Here is a 22,569-nt window from a genome sequence, read left to right on the forward strand (position 1 = left end):
TTTTGCCCCGTTTTGCTGCAGCTGGAGGAGGAGGGGGAGGGGAACCCCCCAAATCCAGGGATTTGGCCCCGTTTTGGGGGGGTTCGGGGGGAGGGGGAGGGGTAAGGCCTCGTGGGGGGAGGGGTGGGAGAACCTGGGGGAGGAAATTTGGGGGGAAAAAGGGAATAAAAATGAAATTGGGGGGAAATCTCAGCTGGGGGAGGGGAAGAAAGGAACAAAAAACCCCAAAAGTGGGAGGGTTTTCCCCCAAAAAAAAAGGGATAAAAGGGGGAGGGGGTTTGGGGTGAAATCCTGGGATTTGGGGGGAGGGGGGTGGGGGGGTCGCCCCAAAAGCCACCGGGGGGGGGAGGGGTTAAAAAAAAAGGGGGAAAAATGGGAAAAAAGGACCCAAAATGGAAGGAGAAGAAGCAAAAAAAAGGAAATAATTGAGATTTTTTTAAAAAGGGGGAAAATAAGAAAAAAGGGGGAAAAAGGAAAGGAAAATAAAGAGAGAGGATCAAAAGGGAACAAAAAAAAATAAGGAAAATAAAAGGGAAAAGAAGAAAATTTAAGGGAAGGACAAAAAAAGGAAAAGAATTAAAGAAAAAATAAGGGAATCAAAGAAGCAGAGGAAAATGAGAGAAAAAAGAACAAAAATGAAATAAAAGAATAAAGAAGGAAAATGAAAGAAAGAACAAAAAAGGGAAATAAAAAGAAGAAAAAAACCAAAATTTAAAAAAAAAAAGGAGAAAATTAAAGCAAAAAAAAAAAACAAAACAGGGAAATAAAAGAAAAAAGAGCTAAAAAAAAGGAGGAAATTAAAGAAAAAAGAACCAGAAAAGGGAAATAAAAGAAAAAAAAAAGAACCAAAAAAGGGGAAAAAAATAAAAGAAAAAAAAAACAAACAGAAAAGGGGGAAATTAAAGAAAAAAGAACCAAATAAGAGGAAATAAAAGAACCAAAAAAGGGGAAATAAAAGAAAAAAGAACCAAAAAAGGGGGAAATAAAAGAAAAAAAAAACAGAAAAGGGGGAAATTAAAGAAAAAAGAACCAAATAAGAGGAAATAAAAGAACCAAAAAAGTGGAAATAAAAGAAAAAAGGAACCAGAAAAGGGGGGGAATAAAAGAACCAAAAAAACTGAAATAAAAGAAAAGGGATTAAAAAAAAAAAAAAAAGGAAAATAAAGGAGGAAAAAAAAAATTAAAGAAAAAAATCAAAGGAAAAAAAAAAGGGGGAAAAAAAGGAAATAAAGGAAAAAAGACCCAGGAAAAAAAAAAAGGGGGGGAACCAAAGGCAAAGGGCCCAAAGGTGAGGGGGAGTTGGGGTGAGGAGGAGGAGAAGGAGGATGAAGATGAGGAAATAAAAGAACCAAAAAAAGGGAAATAAAAGGGATTTAAAAAAAAAAAAAAGGAAAATAAAGGAGGAAAAAAAAATTAAATAAAAAATCAAAGGGGGGAAAAAAAAAGGGGGAAAAAAAGGAAATAAAGGAAAAAAGACCCAGGAAAAAAAAAAGGGGGGAACCAAAGGCAAAGGGCCCAAAGGTGAGGGGGGGGTGGGGGTGAGGAGGAGGAGGAGGAGGAGGAGGAGGAAGATGAGGATCAGGAGCTGTTCTGGTTCTGGTAAATCGACGCCTTCTCCTTCAGCAGGTCCAGGCAGAGGTGGCAGCTCCAGCTCCCTGCGACGGGACGGGCGCGGCCTCAGGGCCTCCTCCCAACATTCCCAGCATTCCCAGCATTCCCGACATTTCCCAGCATTCCCAGCATTCCCAGCATTTCCCACCATTCCCACCATTTCCACTATTCCCAGCATTTCCCAACATTTTGCAGCATTTCCCAGCATTTCCCACCATTCCCAGCATTTCCCAGCATTCCCAGAATTCCCACCATTTCCACCATTCCCAACATTCCCAGCATTCCCAGCATTTCCCACCATTCCCAGCATTCCCAGCGTTTCCCACCATTCCCACCATTTCCCACCATTCCCAGCATTCCCAACATTCCCAGCGTTTCCCAGCATTCCCAGCGTTTCCCACCATTCCCAGCATTCCCAACATTTCCCACCATTCCCAGCATTCCCAACATTTCCCACCATTCCCAGCATTTCCCACCATTCCCAGCGTTCCCAGCATTTCCCAACATTTCCCAGCATTTCCCACCATTCCCAACATTCCCACCATTCCCAGCATTTCCCAGCATTCCCAACATCGGGGATCGGGAATAGGGATCGGGATTGGGATCAGGGATCAGGGATCGGGATCAGGGATCAAGATCGGGGATTGGGGTCGGGATCGGGATCAGGGATCGGGGTCGGGATCAGGATCGGAATCAGGGATCAGGATTGGGATCGTGGTCGGGATCAGGGATCAGGATCAGGGATCGGGGTCAGGGATCGGGATCAGGGATGGGGTCGGGATCCAGATCAGGGATCGGGGATCAGGGTCAGGGTTGGGGATCGGGATCAGGGTCAGGATCAGGGATCGGGATTGGGATCAGGGATTGGGATCAGGGTCGGGATCAGGGATCGGGATCGGGGATTGGCGTCGAGATTGGGATCGGGATCAGGGGTCAGGATCGGGATCAGGGTCGGGATTGGGATCAGGGATCGGGATCAGGATCAGGATCAGGGATCGGGATCAGGATCAGGATCAGGGATCGGGATCAAGATCGGGATCGGGATCAGGATCAGGATCAGGAATTGGAATCAGGGATTGGGATCAGGATCAGGATCGGGGTCAGGATCAGGGATCGGGGTCGGGATCAGGGTTGGGATCAGGGATTGGGGTCGGGATCAGGGTCGGGATCAGGGATTGGGGTCGGGATCAGGATCAGGATCGGGGTCGGAATCAGGGATTGGGATCAGGATCAGGGATCGGGATCGGGGTGGGGATCAGGATCAGGATTGGGGTCAGGATCAGGATCGGGGTCAGGATCAGGGATCAGGGTCAGGATCAGGGATCGGGGATCGGGATCGGGATCAGGGATCAGGATCGGGGATCGGGATCAGGATTGGGATCAGGGTCAGGATCAGGGATCAGGATCAGGATCGGGGTCAGGATCAGGGATCGGGATCGGGGTCAGGATCAGGGATCAGGGATCGGGATCGGGGTGGGGATGAGGATCAGGATGGGGGTCAGGATCACGATTGGGATCGGGATGAGGATGGGGATGGGGGTCAGGATCAGGATTGGGATCGGGATGGGGATGGGGGTCAGGCCTCACCCTCGGGGGGCTCTGCCATGGGGGGGGTCAGGCAGTACATGTGGTACCCGCGGTCACAGTCGTCACAGAACAGCAGCTGATCCTGCGGGAATTCCGTGGGAATGAGCCCAAGAAACCGGGATCGCCCCGGGGGCCCAAATCCCAAAGATTCCCCCCCCCCCAAAAAAAGCCTCTCCGGGGTTTTATGGACCCTTAAATCCCAAAGATTTCCCCCCCAAAAAAGCCTCTTTGGGGTTTTCCTCGAGCATTCCCAGTGGATTTTGGGGCATTCCTGGTGGATTTTGGGCTGTTCCTGGTGGATTTTGGGGTGCTCCCAGTGGATTCTGGGCCGTTCCCAGTGGATTTTGGGGCATTCCCAGTGGATTTTGGGGCGTTCCCAGCAGATTTTGAGGCATTCCCAGTGGATTTTGGGGCATTCCCAGTAGATTTTGGGGCGTTCCCAGTAGATTTTGGGGCATTCCCGGTGGATTTTGGGGCGTTCCCAGTAGATTTTGGGGCATTCCCGGTGGATTTTGGGGCGTTCCCAGTGGATTTTGGGGCGTTCCCAGTGGATTTTGGGCCGTTCCCAGTGGATTTTGGGCCGCTCCCATCTGATTTTGGGCCGTTCCCAGTGGATTTTGGGGCATTCCTGGTGGATTCTGGGTCATTCCCAGTGGATTCTGGCGTGTTCCCAGTGGATTTTGGGGGGTTTCCAGTGGATTTTGGGCCGTTCCCAGTGGATTTTGGGCCGTTCCCAGTGGATTTTGGGCCGCTCCCATCTGATTTTGGGCCGTTCCCAGTGGATTTTGGGGCATTCCTGGTGGATTCTGGGTCATTCCCAGTGGATTCTGGCGTGTTCCCAGTGGATTTTGGGGGGTTTCCAGTGGATTTTGGGCCGTTCCCGGTGGATTTTGGGGCGTTCCCAGTGGATTTGGGCCGTTCCCGGTGGATTTTGGGGCGTTCCCAGTGGATTTTGGGGCGTTCCCAGTGGATTTTGGGCCGTTCCCAGTGGATTTTGGGCCATTCCCAGTGGATTTCGGGGCGTTCCCAGTGGATTTTGGGCCATTCCCAGTGGATTTTGGGGCCTCACGTCGTTCTCGGAGGTGCCGCAGATGTTGCAGCACTTGCACTCGATGCACTGCCAGCGGTACGTCTTCACCGCCGCCATCATCACCGGCGTGAACTGCAGGCACGACGGGTGCCCTGGGAACACAGGGAATTGTCAGGGAATTAGCAGGGAATTGTCATGGAATTGCCACGGAAACCCCCTGCCCTGCCAGCGGCACGTCCGCACCGCCGCCGGCATCACCGGTGTGAACTGCAGGCACCACGGGTGCCCTGGGAATGACAGGGAAACAGCAGGGAATTGTCAGGGAATTGTCATGGAATTGTCATGGAATTAGCAGGGAATTGTCATGGAATTGTCACGGAAACCCCCTGCCCTGCCAGCGGCACGTCCGCACCGCCGCCGGCATCACCGGAGCGACCTGCGGGGGGAATGTCAGGGAATTGCCAGGGAATCGCCATGGAACCATCATGGGAACAAATCATCATGGAAACAACATGGAATTGTCATGGAATTGTCATGGAATCATCATGGAAACCCCTCGCCCTGCCAGTGGCACCTCTGCACCGCCAGCACGAACCACGGGCACGACGGGTGACCTGGACAGGGAACTGTCAGGGAATTGTCAGGGAATCATCACGGGAACAAATCATCATGGAAACAACATGGAATTGTCATGGAATTGTCCTGGAATTGCCATGGAAACCCCTCACCCTGCCAGTGGCACGTCCACACCGCCGCCGGCATCACCGGCGTGAGGGGTGACCTGGACGGGGAATTGTCAGGGAATTGTCAGGGAATCACCATGGAACCATCATGGGAACAAATCATCACGGAAACAACATGGAATTGTCATGGAATCGTCATGGAACCATCACAGGAATCATCATGGAAAAGTCATGGGAACAAATCATCATGGAAACAACATGGAATTGTCAGGGAATTGTCAGGGAACCATCATGGAACCATCATGGAAAAATCATGGGAACAAGTCATCATGGAACAACATGGAATTGTCATGGAATTGTCATGGAATCATCATGGAACCATCATGGGAACAAGTCATCGTGGAAACAACATGGAATTGTCAGGGAATTATCAGGGAATCATCATGGAACCATCATGGAAAAATCATGGGAACAAGTCATCACGGAAACAACATGGAATTGTCAGGGAATTGTCAGGGAATCATCATGGAACCATCATGGAAAAATCATGGAACCATCATGGAAAAATCACGGGAACAAATCATCATGGAAACAACATGGAATTGTCAGGGAATTGTCAGGGAATCATCATGGAACCATCATGGAAAAATCATGGGAACAAGTCATCATGGAAATAACATGGAATTGTCAGGGAATTATCAAGGAATCATCATGGAACCATCAGGAACCATCATGGAAAAATCACGGGAACAAGTCATCATGGAAACAACATGGAATTGTCAGGGAATTGTCAGGGAATTGTCATGGAATCTTCATGGAACCATCATGGAAAAATCACGGGAACAAGTCATCATGGAACAACATGGAATTGTCAGGGAATTGTCAGGGAATCATCATGGAACCATCATGGAAAAATCATGGGAACAAGTCATCACGGAAACAACATGGAATTGCCATGGAATTGCCATGGAATTGTCACGGAACCCCCCTGGCACGAACCGCGGGCCGGCCGGGTGACCCGCCCGGGGAACTGCCGGGGAAAAGGCAGGGAAAGGTGGAGGAATCCCCCCTGGAATGGCGCAGGAGTCATGGAAAGGGCCCCACCTGACCTCCCGCAGTCGGAGCAGGACACGAGCTCCTCGGGCTGCCCCGTCTTCTTGTTGATCTTGGAGTCCCCCAGGCAGAAGTCGCAGTAGTTGTTGGGAAGGGCCAACCCGTCCGGGCCTTTCTTGGCTGGAAAAGCGGGAATGGGACACACGGATCAGCGGGAAAACCACCCGGGAGCCCATCCCGAGAGGCTCCTTCCACAGGAGCTGGGGGAGCTTTGGGAGCCGTGGGAGGAGGTTGTGGAATTTTTGGGAGCCGTGGGAGGAGGATGTGGAATTTTTGGGAGCCGTGGGAGGAGGATGTGGAATTTTTGGGAGCCGTGGGAGGAGGATGTGGAATTTTTGGGAGCCGTGGGAGGAGGATGTGGAATTTTTGGGAGCCGTGGGAGGAGGTTGTGGAATTTTTGGGAGCCATGGGAGGTTGCGGGAGGAGGTTGTGGAATTTTTGGGAGCCGTGGGAGGAGGATGTGGAATTTTTGGGAGCCGTGGGAGGAGGATGTGGAATTTTTGGGAGCCGTGGGAGGAGGATGTGGAATTTTTGGGAGCCGTGGGAGGAGGATGTGGAATTTTTGGGAGGCGTGGGAGGAGGTTGTGGAATTTTTGGGAGGCGTGGGAGGAGGATGTGGAATTTTTGGGAGGCGTGGGAGGAGGTTGTGGAATTTTTGGGAGCCGTGGGAGGAGGATGTGGAATTTTTGGGAGCCGTGGGAGGAGGATGTGGAATTTTTGGGAGGCGTGGGAGGAGGTTGTGGAATTTTTGAGAGGCGTGGGAGGAGGTTGTGGAATTTTTGGGAGGCGTGGGAGGTTGTGCGAGGAGGTTGGTTGTGGAATTTTTGGGAGCCGTGGGAGGAGATTGTGGAATTTTTGGGAGGCGTGGGAGGTTGCAGGAGGAGGTTGTGGAATTTTTGGGAGGCGTGAGAGGAGGATGTGGAATTTTTGGGAGCCGTGGGAGGTGTGGGAGGAGGTTGGTTGTGGAATTTTTGGGAGCCGTGGGAGGAGGTCGTGTGGGAATCGTGGGAGTTCGGGAAGGTGGGAAAGTTGTGGGAGTTGTGGAAGCTGGGGAAAGGGGGGAATTCTTGGAAGTTGTGGGAGCTTAAGAAGCTCTGGAATTTTTGCAAGTCTGTGGAATTTTTGGAAGCTGTGGAATTTTTGGAAGCTGTGGAATTTTTGGAAGCTGTGGAATTCTTGAAAGCTGTGGAATTTTTAAAAGGTGTGGATGGTGCAGAATTTCTGGAAGTTGTGGAGGGTGTGGAATTTTTGGAAGGTGTGAATTCTTTGGAAGGTGTGGAATTTCTGGAAGCTGTGAAATTTTCGGAAGGTGTGGAATTTTGGGAAGGTGTGGAATTTCAGGAAGTTTTGGGGGCAGCACCACCAGACCCCCCCTACCCCCCCCCCCCAGTGCCGGGTTCGCTGCTCGTCCCCCCCCTGGAAAAGGCGGCTCCGCAGCTTTTCCCGCCTCCTCCCGGCGGGAATTCGGGGGGAATTTTGGGGGAATTCTCTCACATTTCTGCTCCTCGGAGCGCTGGGATACGGGTGTGGGGGGCTGGGAATCGTCCTTGTCATCCCCCTCCTCCTCAGCCAGGTGGGAATGGGCGTAGTGGTAACTCAGCCCCGGCCGGTTCTTGTAGCGCTTCCCGCAGACTGCGGAAAAAAAACGGGAATAATCTCAGCCTCCCTCCCCCTGGAAGCCAAATCCCACAGCCCACAGCCCGTCCAGCTGCACCCCCCCATTCCCAGTCACCTGGAATTCCCAGCCCCTCACAGAGTTCACCTGGGATGGGCTGGAAGCGCCTCGGAATTCCCAAAGGAACCTCATCCCGCTGCGGGTTCCTGGGATTCCGAGGAGGCCCGAGGCAGATTCCAGGGATTTATCCCGGCTCTGCTCCCCCCCCCTTTGGATCCAAGGGGCTCCTCCAAATCCCCCATCCCGAAAAACCCTCACAAAGTCACCTGGGATGGGCTGGAAGCGCCTCGGAATTCCCGAGGGAACCTCATCCCGCTGTGGGTTCCTGGGATTCCGAGGAGGCCCGAGGCAGATTCCAGGGATTTATCCCGGCTCTGCTCCCCCCCCCTTGGATCCACGGGGCTCCTCCAAATCCCCCATCCCGAAAAACCCTCACAAAGTCACCCGGGATGGGCTGGAAGCGCCTTGGAATTCCCAAAGGAACCTCATCCCGCTGCGGGGTTCCTGGGATTCCGAGGAGGCCCGAGGCAGATTCCAGGGATTTATCCCGGTTCTGCTCCCCCCCCCACTTTGGATCCACGGGGCTCCTCCAAACCCCCCATCCCCCAAAAAACCTGGATTTTTCCCATTTCCTGCCCCATTCTCAGGAGCTTTCAGTTCCTCACGGATCCGGGAATTGGCTCCCGGCTCCCCGGCCCTGCTTTTCCAGGGGGTTTTTGGGGCGGTTTTCCAGGTTTTTTTGGGTGTTTTTTTATCCAAGGACCCCCTTCCTGCCCCGTTTTGGGGTGGGAAGCACAAGCAGGAATCCGGTTCCCCCCCCAGCACCGGCAGGGAAGGGGAGCGAGGCCGGATGGGCACCGGGAATCGGGATCAAATCCCAAAAACCAGAGCCTGGGGGGGGATTTTTGGGGTTCCTGGGTAGATTTTCCCACCAGGTTCTTCCCACGTCTTTCCACAAATTGGGAGGAATTTCCCTCTGGGGGGAGATTTCCCCAAATCTGGAGCTTTTCCTCCACAGCCTGGAATTCTCTGGATCCGGAGAAACCTCCCCAGGGCCGGAATTCCCGCCTGGATTCTGCTTCCAAAATCAGGGAAAGAGCAGCTTGGATCTGGGAAAACGGGCTCTGGACACCCCAGGGGAGGCTGACACTGGATTTTTGGGATGAAAGGCCCAGGAATTCCCTTGGGATCCAGGGATCTGTGGGGTCCAGGGATCTGTGGGATCCTCGTTTCCCTGGGAGCCGAGGGATAGAGGGGAAAAGCAGCCCCTGGAAGCAGCAATTCCAGGCCCTCCAGGGGTTGGAATTCCACATTCCCGGAGCCAAGTGGGGCCCTGGAAGGTAAAACCAGCCCCTGGAGCAGCAATTCCAGGCCCACCGGGGGTTGGAATTCCACATTCCCGGAGGTCCCTCCCTCTCCGTGGGGGCTCCAAAGTGACCTTCCCCCCCCCAAATCCGAGGCCGGATCGGCTCCAAACCCGACTCCAGCTCCCCGATCCCACAGAAACTGGGAAGGTCCCGGTTCATCCCTGCCTGTCCATCCCGCTTTTTTTAGGCAAAGCCGCGGAATTTTAGTGGGATTTTAGTGGGATTTTAGTGGGATGACACCGAGGGAGCTCCGGCAGCTCCCGGAGAGGCAGCGGCACATCCCGGGATCCGGAGGCACATCCCGGGATCCGGAGGCACATCCCGGGATCCGGAGGCACATCCCGGGATCTGGGGGCACATCCCAGGATCTGGGGGCACATCCCGGGATCCGGAGGCACATCCCGGGATCTGGCACATCCCGGGATCTGGGGGCACATCCCAGGATCTGGGGGCACATCCCGGGATCCGGAGGCACATCCCGGGATCCGGAGGCACATCCCAGGATCCGGGGGCACATCCCGGGATCCAGAGGCACATCCCGGGATCTGGGGGCACATCCCAGGATCTGGGGGCACATCCCGGGATCCGGAGGCACATCCCGGGATCTGGCACATCCCGGGATCTGGGGGCACATCCCGGGATCCGGGGGCACATCCTGGGATCTGCCACATCCCGGGATCTGGGGGCACATCCCGGGATCCGGAGGCACATCCCAGGATCTGCCACATCCCAGGATCCGGAGGCACATCCCGGGATCCGGGTGTTTTTCCCAACCCTTTGGCACCACGGGGGGGGTGGGGGGGGGTGTTTTAATCTTTGTTTTCCCGGCCCATTCCCTGCTGGAAAAGGGCTGGAAAAGGGGCCGGGGGCCGGCAGGGAGCCGCCGGCGATGACGTCTCTTCCCTCCTCCCTCCTTCCTCCCCCCCCCCCTTCCCGGATCCAAACCCTCCCCGGGGGGGGGTGGAAAAATCCCACCCAAAAAAAAAAAAAATAAATAATAACAAAAACCTGAGGAACGGAGGAGAAAAAGGGGGGAGGGGAGGGGAGGGGGAAAGAAAAAAAAGCCGGAAAAAAAAAGGGGAGATAAAAAGAGAAGAGAAAAGAAAAAGAGGAAACTACCTCGGTCGGGAGGTTTCAAGGAATGCTTTTGTTTGTAACTGTCTGAAACACAGAAAGAGAGTCGTGAGAGGACACGGACACACGGACACGGGACGGGCACGGGACGGACACACGGACACGGGACGGGCACGGGAGAGGCACAGCCACGGGGAGCAGGGAAAGGGGAAAAGGGGGGAATCAGGGGAGGGAGGGAGAGCAGCAAAAGAAGAGAGGAAAGTCCCGGCAAAGCCGCTGGGCCGGCCCGGGGTATCCCGAAAAATTCCTGGAGTTAGGGGGGGTTTTCCTCCCAAAAAGTTTCTGGAGTTGGGGGGTTTTCCTCCCTGGTTATCCCAGAAAGTTCCTGGAGCTGGGGGGTTTTGATTCCAAAAGTTCCTGGATCTGGGGGGTTTTCCTCCCTGGTTATCCCAGAAAGTTCTCTGGTTATCCCAAAAAGTTCCTGGATCTGGGGGGGTTTCCTCCCTAAAGTTCCCGGATCTGGGGGGTTTTCCTCCCAAAAAGTTCCTGGAATTGGAGGGTTTTCCTCCCTGGTTACCCAAAAAGTTACTGAAGTTGTTCCCAAAAGTTCCTGGATCTGGGGGGTTTTCCTCCCTGGTTATCCCAAAAAGTTACTGAAGTTGTTCCCAAAAGTTCCTGGATCTGGGGGGTTTTCCTCCCAGAAAGTTCTCTGGTTATCCCAAAAAGTTCCTGGAGCTGGTGGGGGGGGGTTTATCCCTGGTTATCCCAAAAAGTTCCTGAAGTTGCTCCCCAAAGTTCCTGGATCTGGGGGGTTTTCTTCCCTGATTATTCCAAAAAGTTCTCTGGTTATCCCAAAAAGTTCCTGGAGCTGGGGGGTTTTCCTCCCTAAAGTTCCCGGATCTGGGGGGTTTTCCTCCCAAAAAGTTCCTGGATCTGGGGGGTTTTCTTCCCTGATTATCCCAAAAAGTTCTCTGGTTATCCCAAAGAGTTCCTGGAGTTGGGGGGTTTTCCTCCCTAAAGTTCCCGGATCTGGGGGGTTTTCCTCCCAAAAAGTTCCTGGATCTGGGGGGTTTTCCTCCCAAAAAGTTCCTGGAATTGGAGGGTTTTCCTCCCTGGTTATCCCAAAAAGTTACTGAAGTTGTTCCCAAAAGTTCCTGGATCTGGGGGGTTTTCCTCCCAGAAAGTTCTCTGGTTATCCCAAAAAGTTCCTGGAGCTGGGGGGGGGGTTTATCCCTGGTTATCCCAAAAAGTTCCTGAAGTTGCTCCCCAAAGTTCCTGGATCTGGGGGGTTTTCCTCCCAGAAAGTTCTCTGGTTATCCCAAAAAGTTCCTGGAGCTGGGGGGGGGGTTATCCCTGGTTATCCCAAAAAGTTCCTGAAGTTGCTCCCCAAAGTTCCTGGATCTGGGGCGTTTTCCTCCCTGGTTATCCCAGAAAGTTCTCTGGTTATCCCAAAAAGTTCCTGGAGTTGGGGGGTTTTGATTCCAAAAGTTCCTGGAGCTGGGGGGGGGGGGTTATCCCTGGTTATCCCAAAAAATTACTGAAGTTGCTCCCAAAAGTTCCCGGATTTGGGGGGTTTTCCTCCCAAAAAGTTCCTGGATCTGGGGGGTTTTCCTCCCTGGTTATCCCAAAAAGTTCTCTGGTTATCCCAAAAAGTTCCTGGAGTTGGGGGGTTTTGATTCCAAAAGTTCCTGGATCTGGGGGGTTTTCCTCCCTGGTTATCCCAAAAAGTTCCTGGATTTGGAGGGTTTCCCTCCCAAAAGTTCCTGGAGCTGGGGGGTTTTCCTCCCCTTTTCCCACTGGGAGGAGAAGGAAGGGGAGGCAGCGGCAGCCCCGGGATCCTGTAGGAAGGGCTGCCCTTGGGAATCCAACCCTTGGGAATCCAACCCTTGGGAATCCAACCCTTGGGAATCCCATCCTTTGGCCTTGGGAATCCTTTGGCCTTGGGAATCCAGCCCTTGGGAATCCAACCCTTGGCAATCCCATCCTTTGGCCTTGGGAATCCAACCCTTGGGAATCCCATCCTTTGGCTTTGGGAATCCAACCCTTGGGAATCCCATCCTTTGGCTTTGGGAATCCAACCCTTGGGAATCCAACACTTGGGAATCCCATCCTTTGGCCTTGGGAATCCAACCCTTGGGAATCCCATCCTTTGGCTTTGGGAATCCAACCCTTGGGAATCCAACCCTTGGGAATTCAACCCTTGGGGATCCAACCCTCGGGGATCCAACCCTTGGGAACCCCATCCTTTGCCCTTGGGAATCCCATCCCTGCTCCAAGGTTTTAAGTTCCCGCTGTCGGAATTTCACGGCTCCAAACGGGAACGGGGGCAGCTCTGGCTTGGGAATCGGGATCTGCCGGGAAAGGCACCGGGAAAAGGGGGAGAGAGAGAGAGAGAGAGAGAGAGAGAGGCCGGTCCGGCCCCCGGGAGGTTTTTTTGGGAGCCTGGGAGAGGTTCATCCCCGTTTTTCCCAGGCCGGGCGGTCGGACAGCCCTCGGCTCCGGCGGGAAAAACTCCCCCATCCCGCCCTTTCCTGGCTGTGGGAATGTGTGGGTCGGGCGATCCCGGGGATTTCTGGGATTCGTGGGACTCACTGTCGCAGGCGTAGGGTTTGTCCCGGTCCTCCAGGATCGCGGCGTCCAACTTCTTCCGGGCCCCTCCCACGCCTTTGCCCTGGAAAAACAGCCCTTGGAACCCGGCGGCTCCCCCCGGAAACCCCGGGAACGCCAAGATTCCCCCCAAAAAACTCCGTCTGGGGGGGGCCCAGGGGTGGGTTTGGGGCCTTCCCAGCCCGTCCCAGGATGTTCCCAGGTCGTTTTTGGGCATTCCCAGCCCATCCCAGCACGTTCCCGAGTTGCTTTTGGGCATTCCCAGACAATTTTGGGGCATTCCCAGCCCATCCCAGGGTGTTCCCAGGTCACTTTTGGGTGTCCCCAGGCAATTTTTGGGCATTCCCAGGTCATTTTTGGGCATTCCCAGCCCATCCCAGCACGTTCCCGGGTCATTTTTGGGTGTCCCCAGGCAATTTTTGGGCATTCCCAGCCCATCCCGGCACGTTCCCGGGTCATTTTTGGGCATTCCCAGCCCGTCCCAGGATGTTCCCAGGTCGTTTTTGGGTGTCCCCAGGCAATTTTTGGGCATTCCCAGCCCATCCCAGGGTGTCCCCAGGCAATTTTTGGGCATTCCCAGCCCATCCCAGCACGTTCCCGGGTTGCTTTTGGGCATTCCCAGACAATTTTGGGGCATTCCCAGCCCATCCCAGGGTGTTCCCAGGTCATTTTTGGGTGTCCCCAGGCAATTTTTGGGCATTCCCAGGTCATTTTTGGGCATTCCCAGCCCATCCCAGCACGTTCCCGGGTCATTTTTGGGCATTCCCAGGCAATTTTTGGGAATTCCCAGACAATTTTGGGGCATTCCCAGCCCATCCCAGGGTGCTCCCAGGTCATTTTTGGCCATTCCCAGGCAATTTTTGGGGATTCCCCAGACAATTTTTGGGAATTCCCAGACAATTTTGGGGCATTCCCAGCCCATCCCAGGGTGTTCCCAGGTCATTTTTGGGTGTTCCCAGACAATTTCTGGGCATTCCCAGACAATTTTGGGGCATTCCCAGGCTATTCCAGGGTGTTCCCAGGTCATTTTTGGGCGTTCCCAGCCAATTTTTGGCCTTTCCCGGGTCATCCAGGGCAGGAAAAGCCGAGGCTCCGGGAAAACTGGGAGCTCCAAGGGTTTGGTGGGAATGACCCGGGATCAGTGTGATCCAACAGCACCCCGCAGTGGGAAGGGCCTGGAATGGCCGTTGGGTGGGATAACAAATCCCTGGGGATGCTCCTGGGGCCCTTCCCGGTTTGGGAAGGGGCAGATCCACGGGGAATCCCGGGGATTTAACGCTCCACAGGGAGAGTTATCCCGGTTCCGGGGGGGGGTTTCCTGCTCATCCCGGTTTTCCTCAACCCCGGGGCGGAGGGGGGGAGCTCTGGGAGGTCTCAGGGATTTGGGGAACCCCCCCCCAGAATCCGGGGGGATTTTCCAAGGAATCCTCACCTTGGCCTTGCCCTTCCCTCTCCTCTTGGGCGTGTCCTCCTCGTAATCCTCGTCGTCCAGATCGTCCAGGAAATCATCCGGCTCCAGGATCCGCTGGGAGAGAGGGAGAGGGGGGGGTCATTCCCATTTATTCCCACCAAATCCCGCCCCAGGGATCGAGGGAAAAGCGGGAAAAAAGCGGGAAAACCACCGGGCAGGGAAGGGGGGGGGGGGAGAGAGGATCCCATTCCAAGGGCGGCGGGAAGGAGGAGGAGGAGGAGGAGGAGGAGGAGGAAGGATGGGAGGTTTTTGTGGGATCTGGGAGGGTCCATCCCGGAAAAAAGCCACGGAAAGGCTCCACGGGGCGGGAAAACCCCGGGAGAGGAACAACAATCAAGGAAAAGGGGAAAAAAAGAAACGAGGCTGGGAAAAGATTCCGGGTTGGAAGAGCCACGGAAAATCCCGGGAAGGGGGAAAAAAAAAACGTGGAATCTCGGATAAATCCTGGGGAATGTCGCACGCCCGGGGCGGATTTCCAGGGAATTTGGGAGCCTGGGATGTCGCCCCTCCTCGGAGCACTTGGATAACCAGGGAATGGGAGGAAAATCGGGGGGTCTTGGGATGGGAAGAGACTGGAATTTCCCTCTGTCCCTGAATTTTGGGATCAGGATCCCCTTCCCACTGAATTTGGGGACCAGAATTCCCCTCTGTCCCTGAATTTTTTTCCTTGGATTTTTTTTATCCCAGAAACTCCCCCTCCTCGAATTTTTTCCTTGGATTTTTTTTTATCCCAGAAACTCCCTCTGTCCCTGAATTTTTTTCCCTTGGATTCTTTTTATCCCAGAAACTCCCTCTCCTTGAATTTTTTCCCTTGGATTTTTTTTTTTAATCCCAGAAACTCCCTCTGTCCCTGAATTTTTTCCCTTGGATTTTTTTTATCCCAGAAACTCCCCCTCCTTGAATTTTTTCCCTGGATTTTTTTAAACCCAGAAACTCCCTCTGTCCCTGAATTTTTTTCCTTGGATTTTTTTATCCCAGAAACTCCCCCTCCTCAAATTTTTTCCTTGGATTCTTTTTAACCCAGAAACTCCCTCTCCTCAAATTTTTTCCTTGGATTCTTTTTAACCCAGAAACTCCCTCTCCTCGAATTTTTTTCCTTGGATTTTTTAATCCCAGAAACTCCCTCTCCTCGAATTTTTTCCTTGGATTTTTTTTTTAATCCCAGAATCTCCCTCTCCTCGAATTTTTTCCTTGGATTTTTTTATCCCAGAAACTCTCTCTGTCCCTGAATTTTTTCCTTGGATTCTTTTTATCCCAGAAACTCCCCCTCCTTGAATTTTTTCCCTTGTATTTTTTTTTTATCCCAGAAACTCCCTCTGTCCCTGAATTTTTTCCTTGGATTCTTTTTATCCCAGAAACTCCCTCTCCTCGAATCTTTTTCCTTGGATTTTTTAATCCCAGAAACTCCCTCTGTCCCTGAATTTTTTCCCCTTGGATTTTTTTAACCCAGAAACTCCCTCTGTCCCTGAATTTTTTTCCTTGGATTTTTTTAACCCAGAAACTCCCTCTCCTCGAATTTTTTCCTTGGATTTTTTTATCCCAGAAACTCTCTCTGTCCCCGAATTTTTCCCCTTGGATTTTTTTTTTTAAACTCCCCTCTCCCAAATTTTTTTTGGGGGGGGGGGGGAACCAATAAAATTCCCTCTCCCTAAATTTCCCCTCCGGAACTTCCCTCCCCTCCAATTTCCCCCTCCTGGATCCCCCCCTTTCCCGTGATTTTCCCCCCCTTCCTCATCCCCCCCCCAAACCCCTCCCGACCCCTCGAGCCGGGAAGGGACGGGAAGGTGGGAGCGGGAAGGGCCGGAAACCCCGAGTGCCGAGCGTTTCATCCCGGAATTCCCGCCCGGAATTCCCGCAGGAAGGCACCTTCCTGGCGCGGCTGTTGGCGACGGGGAACTCCCCCAGGCTGTCGTCGTCCAGCCGCGGATCCGGCAGGGAACGTTTCTCCAGAGGGTCCGTCCTCAGCAGCGCTTCCAGGCTGCTCCCGTCCTGGGCCAGGAGCCCTTCCTTCTTCAGGCCCTGATCCGTGTCTGGCAGCGGGAAAACAGGGAAAAGGGGAGGCGGGAATGTGGGGATGGGGCCACGGTTCCGCCTCGGCCCGGTTTGCCCGCCGGGATCGGGAGGGGAGGGCAGGATTTGGGAATGGGGATCCCAAAAAAACCTCCCGGGGGCCGGACCGGCCTCTCTCTCTCTCTCTCTCCCCCTTTTCCCGGTGCCTTTCCCGGTGGATCCCGATTCCCGATTCCCTTCCCCAGCAGAAGGATCCCCCAGGTCCAGGGAGACGATTCCGGAGGATCCAGGAGGGATCCCGTGGAAGGGACCCAGGTTGGAGCAGTTCCCGAAGGATGGAAAATGACCTGGAGCAGATCCTGAGGGATTGATCCCATGGAATATGGACCTGGAGCAGCTCCTGAGGGACTGATCCCATGGAAAAGGATCTGGAGCAGCTCCTGAGGGACTGATCCCATGGAATATGTATGGGCCTGGAGCAGTTCCTGAGGGATTGATCCCATGGAAAAGGATCTGGAGCAGTTCCTGAGGGATTGATCCCATGGAATATGGACCTGGAGCAGTTCCTGAGGGATTGATCCCATGGAAAAGGACCTGGACTGATCCCACAGAATGGGGCCAAGAATTGCCATGGAATGGGGCCGGGAATTGCCCTGGAATGTTGGGAATTACCAGGTTTGATGGAAGGGAATGCCAGCCGGGGATCCTCCGGGGGGTGGGACAGGGAATTTTGGGAATGTTGGGAATTACCAGGTTTGATGGAGGGGAATGCCAGTCGGGAATTGCCCTGGAATGTTGGGAATTACCGGGTTTGATGGAGGGGAATGCCAGCCAGGAATTCCTATGGAATTCTGGGAATTACCGGGTTTGATGGAGGGGAATGCCAGCCGGGGATCCTCCGGGGGGTGGGACAGGGAATGTTGGGAATTACCAGGTTTGATGGAAGGGAATGCCAGCCGGGAATTGCCCTGGAATGTTGGGAATTACCGGGTTTGATGGAGGGGAATGCCAGCCGGGAATTCCTATGGAATTTTGGGAATTACCAGGTTTGATGGAGGGGAATGCCAGCTGGGAATTGCCCTGGAATTTTGGGAATTACCAGGTTTGATGGAGGGGAATGCCAGCCGGGGATCCTCCGGGGGGTGGGACAGGGAATTTTGGGAATTCTGGGAATTACCAGGTTTGATGGAGGGGAATGCCAGCCGGGAATTGCCCTGGAATGTTGGGAATTACCAGGTTTGATGGAAGGGAATGCCAGCCGGGGATCCTCCGGGGGGTGGGACAGGGAATTGCCCTGGAATGTTGGGAATTACCAGGTTTGATGGAAGGGAATGCCAGCCGGGGATCCTCCGGGGGGTGGGACAGGGAATTTTGGGAATTCTGGGAATTACCAGGTTTGATGGAAGGGAATGCCAGCCGGGGATCCTCCGGGGGGTGGGACAGGGAATTTTGGGAATTCTGGGAATTACCAGGTTTGATGGAAGGGAATGCCAGCCGGGGATCCTCCGGGGGGTGGGACAGGGAATTTTGGGAATTCTGGGAATTACCAGGTTTGATGGAAGGGAATGCCAGCCGGGGATCCTCCGGGGGGTGGGCGCGGCGTTTCTTCCTCCAGCGCCGCGCCGGGTACGAGTAGAGCTGTCCCGCGGCCAGGCCTGGAAAACACCGGGAATGATCCCAAAACATCCCCGGGGGGGGGGTGGAACAACCCCGAAGGATCAAAGGGGGGGACAAAACAACCCCAAACTGCTCGAGGAGGTGACAGAACAGCCCAAAAACAGCCCAAGGGGTGACCCCACCCCCCCCGTGTCCCCTTCCCGCCGTGTTCCCGGTGTTCCCAGGTGTGTTCCCGGTGTTCCCAGTGTTCCCTGAGTGTGTTCCCGGTGTTCCCAGGTGTGTTCCCGGTGTTCCCCGGGTGTGTTCCCGGTGTTTCCAGTGTTCCCTGCATGTTCCCAGTGTTCCCCGGGTGTGTTCCTGGTGTTCCCCGTATTTCCCAGGTGTGTTCCCGGCGTTTCCTGGGTGTTCCCCTTATTTCCCAGCCATATTCCTGTTGCATTCCCTTGTTCTCCCAGTGTTCCCAGTGTATTCCCTTGTTCTCCCAGTGTTCCCAGTGTATTCCCTTGTTCTCCCAGTGTTCCCAGTGTGTTCCTGTTGTTCCCTGGGTGTGCTCCTGCTGCATTCCCGGTGTGTTCCCACTCTCCCCGGCTGTATTCCTGGGGTGTTCCCACTATTCTCCCACTGTGTTACCGCTGTCCCTGGTTGTATTCCTGGTGTGTTCCCACTGTCCCCAGCCATATTCCCAGTCTGTTCCCACTGTCCCCAGCCATATTCCCACTGTGTTCCCACTGTCCCCAGCCATATTCCCGGTGTGTTCCCACTGTTCCCAGCCATATTCCCACTGTGTTCCCGCTGTCCCCAGCCATATTCCCAGTCTGTTCCCACTGTCCCCAGCCATATTCCCAGTCTGTTCCCACTGTCCCCAGCCATATTCCCACTGTGTTCCCGCTGTCCCCAGCCATATTCCCGGTGTGTTCCCACTGTCCCCAGCCATATTCCCAGTGTGTTCCCACTGTCCCCAGCCATATTCCCAGTGTGTTCCCACTGTCCCCAGCCATATTCCCGGTGTGTTCCCACTGTTCCCAGCCATATTCCCACTGTGTTCCCACTGTCCCCAGCCATATTCCCACTGTGTTCCCGCTGTCCCCAGCCGTATTCCCGGTGTGTTCCCGCTGTCCCCAGCCATATTCCCACTGTGTTCCCACTGTTCCCAGCCATATTCCCGGTGTGTTCCCACTGTCCCCAGCCATATTCCCAGTGTGTTCCCGGTGTTCCCAGCCATATTCCCACTGTGTTCCCACTGTTCCCAGCCGTATTCCCGGTGTGTTCTCGCTGTCCCCAGCCGTATTCCCGGTGTGTTCCCGCTGTCCCCAGCCATATTCCCACTGTTCCCAGCCGTATTCCCAGTGTGTTCCCGCTGTCCCCAGCCGTATTCCCGGTGTGTTCCCGCTGTCCCCAGCCATATTCCCACTGTTCCCAGCCGTATTCCCAGTGTGTTCCCGCTGTCCCCAGCCGTATTCCCGGTGTGTTCCCGTACCGGGCCCGCGGTGCCGTTTCTCCATCCAGATGTAGCAGTTGCTCTGGGCGACGCCGGTCTGGGAGTCGAGGAAGGGCAGGCGGACGCTGCGCTCGGCGCAGAGTCGGGCGTTGTAGCTGTGGCACTGCTCCATGGCATCCCGGTAGTACTGCTCCCCCAAACTGTGGGATAACAAACACTGGGATCACTGGGACATTCCCGACACCCTGACCCCCAACCCAGCCCTGATCCAGCCCCAGAGCCGGGCGGTGGAGCTGTGGGACAGCAGCAGGATCAGTGACATTCCCAGAAGGATCAGTGCCATTCCCAGCAGGATCAGTGCCATTCCCATCAGTGCCATTCCCATCACCCTGACCCCCATCCCGGCCCTGATCCAGTCCCAGAGCCGGGCAGTGGAGCTGTGGGACAGCAGCGGGATCAGTGCCATTCCCAGAAGGACCAGTGACATTCCCAACACCCTGAGCCCCATCCCAGCCTTGATCCAGTCCCAGAGTCGGGTGGTGGAGCTGTGGGACAACAGCAGGATCAGTGACATTCCCAGCAGGATCAGTGACATTCCCAGCAGTGCCATTCCCATCACCCTGATCCCCATCCCAGCCCTGATCTGACCCAGAGCCAGGTGTTGGAGCTGTGGGACAACAGCAGGATCAGTGACGTTCCCAACACCCTGACCCCCATCCCAGCCCTGATCTGACCCAGAGCCGGGTGTTGGAGTTGTGGGACAACAGCAAGATCAGTGACATTCCCAACACCCTGAGCCCCATCCCAGCCCTGATCTGACCCAGAGCCGGGTGTTGGAGTTGTGGGACAACAGCAGGATCAGTGACATTCCCAACAGTGACATTCCTGACAGCCCGATCCCCATCCGGACCCTTCAGGGGTCACCCTCGGAGTGTGTCAGGGATACAAGCGGAGAGTGTCGGGGATACAGCCCGAGACACCCCGGGATACAACCGGAAATCCTTGGGGATACAACCTGGGAATATCAGGACTAAAACTGGAGACCCTTGGGGATAGAACCAAAGACAATCAGGGATAGAACCAGAAACAGTCAGGGATACAATCGGAGACACTCAGGGATACAACTGGAGACACTCAGGGACACAACCCGAGAGGGTCATGCGGGGATGGACAGGGAATTACAGGGAAGGAAAGAGATGGAAGCACAGGGATGGACAGGGATATAAAGGGATGGAATGGGAAGCACAGGGATGTACGGGGGGGATTCCCCCCCAACTTGGTGTCTCCAGAACCCTCTTCCTGGGATGTAGGGGGGAAATATAGGGAAGAAACACGGGAATGGACAGGGAAGAATAGGGGATGTGTAAGGAAGTACAGGGATATCCAGGGATATCCAGGGATATCCAGGGATATCCAGGGATGACTCTCCCGTCCTTGGCCTCTCCAGGCCACCCTCCCAGGGAACTTTAGGGATCTACGGGAGGTTCAGGGAAGCACAGGGACACAACACAGGGATTTTTAGGGATGTTCAGTGACGTCCCCCCCCCTTTGCCCTCTCCGGGACCTTCCCACAGGCCGCCCCTGGGGATCCCCCCCCGCCCTCGGCCTCTCCAGGTCCCTCAGCCCCTCCCGGCGCCGGGAGGGTGTTTTTTAGGGGGTCTTTCCCCTCACGGAACCGCCCGGCGCGACCCTCGCCCCCCCCTTCCCCTCAGCAAAGTTCCCCCCGAACAAAGCGCGCGTGTCCCGTTCCCTCCCTCCCCCCCCCCCAAACCTCCCCCTTCCCCAGCACTTGGTCCCGCCCGGCGCGCGGGGGGGGCCGAGGGGGGGCCGCGGTTCCCGCGCGCGGCCGGGCCGGACCATTCTCCCCCCGCGGGGGGGGTCGGGGTTGGTGTGGGGGGGGGGGGGACCCGCACTCACAGCTTGACCACATTCTGAACCACCGCCGCCATCTTGGCTCCGCCGCCGGGGCAGCGAGGGCGCGTGCGCGGGGGAGGGAGGGAGGGAGGGGGGGCAGAGGGAGGGAGGGAGGGGCGGGGATATGGAGGGGAGGGAGGGAGGGAGTGGCGAGGGGAGGGGCGAGGGAGGGGCGAGGGGAGGAGCGAGAGAGGGAGGGCGGGGAGAGAGGGAGGGGCGGGGGGGAGAGGGAGGGTCGCGTTGAGCGCCCCCGGCCGCGCGGCGGCGCCGTCTGCGCATGCGCGGGGAAAGGGCGGGAAAATGGAAAAATGGGAAAGGGAGGGAAAAGGGGCTGAGGGGGATATGGGGGAAAAGTGAGGGGGTTTGGGGGGAAAGGGGCTGATGGGGATATGGGGGAAAAGTGAGGGGGTTTGGGGGGGAATTGGGAAAGGGAGGGAAAAGGGGCTGAGGGGGGTATGAGGGAAAAGTGAGGGGGATATGGGGGGAAAGGGGCTGAGAGGGATATGGGGGAAAAGGGGCTGAGGGGGTTTGGGGGGAAAGGGGAAAGGGAGGGAAAAGGGGCTGAGAGGGATATGGGGGGAAAAGGGGAAAGGGAGGGAAAAGGGGCTGAGGGGGATATGGGGGGAAAGTGAGGGGGATATGGGGAAAAAGGGGCTGAGGAGGTTTGGGGGGAAAAGGGCAAATGAGGGTGTGGGGAGAACGAGGGGGGAAATGAGGGGAGAGAGTGAGGGGAAAATGAGGGAGGACGGGAGGGGAAACGTGAGGGGGAGAAAGGGGAGAACGGGGGGTGAAGTGGGGGAGGACGAGGGATAAAATGGGGAGAGTGAAGGGGAAATGGAGGGGGAGGATGAGGAGGGAGGGGGAAATGAGGGGGAACAGGGAGAGGAGTGAGGGGAAAATGAAGGGGGAGAGTGAGGGGAAAATGGGGAGGAACAGGGAGAGGAGTGAGGGGAAAATGGGGAGGAACAGGGAGAGGAGTGAGGGGAAAATGGGGAGGATGAGGGGGAAATGGAGGGGGAGAGTGAGGGGGGAGCCTGAGGGGGACTGGGGGAAAGCGGAGGGAGAAGAGGAAAGGGGGAAGAGTCCCCATCCTGGATTTATCCCAAAAAACCCCCCGTGGACGTGGCGCTTGGGGCCGTGGGTTGGTGGTGACCGGGTGGTTCTGGGTCAATGGTTGGTCTGGGTGATCCCAAAGGTCTTTTCCGACCTCAACAATTCCACGATTCCATGGGAATCCAAGGGGTGAGCGGGAGGGAGGGAGGGGGTTTGGGATGGGGGATAAGGGAGGATGAAGGGCGATGGGAGGAGGGGATGGGAAAGGGGGCGAGGGGGGGATAAAATGAGGGATAACTGGAAAGGGGATGAAATGAGG

At 55.3% G+C, this 22,569-nt stretch overlaps 1 protein-coding gene across 2 annotated transcripts; it reads right to left on the bottom strand.

The window, feature by feature from the left end:
* Nucleotides 1-1,485: 1,485 nt before the first annotated feature.
* On the bottom strand, nt 1,486-21,242 carry DPF2 (double PHD fingers 2). Of its 2 annotated transcripts, XM_032677535.1 has the most exons (12): nt 21,201-21,242; nt 19,323-19,483; nt 17,776-17,883; nt 16,085-16,248; nt 14,180-14,272; nt 12,733-12,811; nt 10,186-10,227; nt 7,519-7,656; nt 6,016-6,144; nt 4,268-4,380; nt 3,199-3,280; nt 1,486-1,655 (listed from the first exon to the last, which is right to left on the bottom strand). In XM_032677535.1, exons 1-12 carry the CDS (start codon nt 21,230-21,232, stop codon nt 1,579-1,581), a joined length of 1,218 nt encoding a protein of 405 aa, XP_032533426.1. In that variant the 5' UTR covers nt 21,233-21,242; the 3' UTR covers nt 1,486-1,578. The 2 variants fall into 2 exon arrangements, with proteins under 2 accessions (XP_032533426.1, XP_032533427.1); XM_032677536.1 differs by lacking the exon at nt 10,186-10,227 and having other exon boundaries at nt 1,579-1,655; nt 21,201-21,232.
* Between the last annotated feature and the right edge of the window lie 1,327 nt (nt 21,243-22,569).

This window comes from Chiroxiphia lanceolata, unplaced genomic scaffold (assembly GCF_009829145.1).
Source record: "Chiroxiphia lanceolata isolate bChiLan1 unplaced genomic scaffold, bChiLan1.pri scaffold_65_arrow_ctg1, whole genome shotgun sequence".
In the NCBI taxonomy this organism is placed as follows: Eukaryota; Metazoa; Chordata; class Aves; order Passeriformes; family Pipridae; genus Chiroxiphia; species Chiroxiphia lanceolata.

Coding starts and splice junctions, on each gene's coding strand:
- DPF2 (XM_032677535.1), bottom strand. CDS start 21,232: ATGGCGGCGGTGGTTCAGAATGTGGTCAAGCT. Junction 10,228..12,732: donor CAAACCCTACGCCTGCGACA/GTGAGTCCCACG, acceptor TCTGTGTTTCAG/ACAGTTACAAACAAAAGCAT. Junction 1,656..3,198: donor CATGGCAGAGCCCCCCGAGG/GTGAGGCCTGAC, acceptor GTCCCGTCGCAG/GGAGCTGGAGCTGCCACCTC.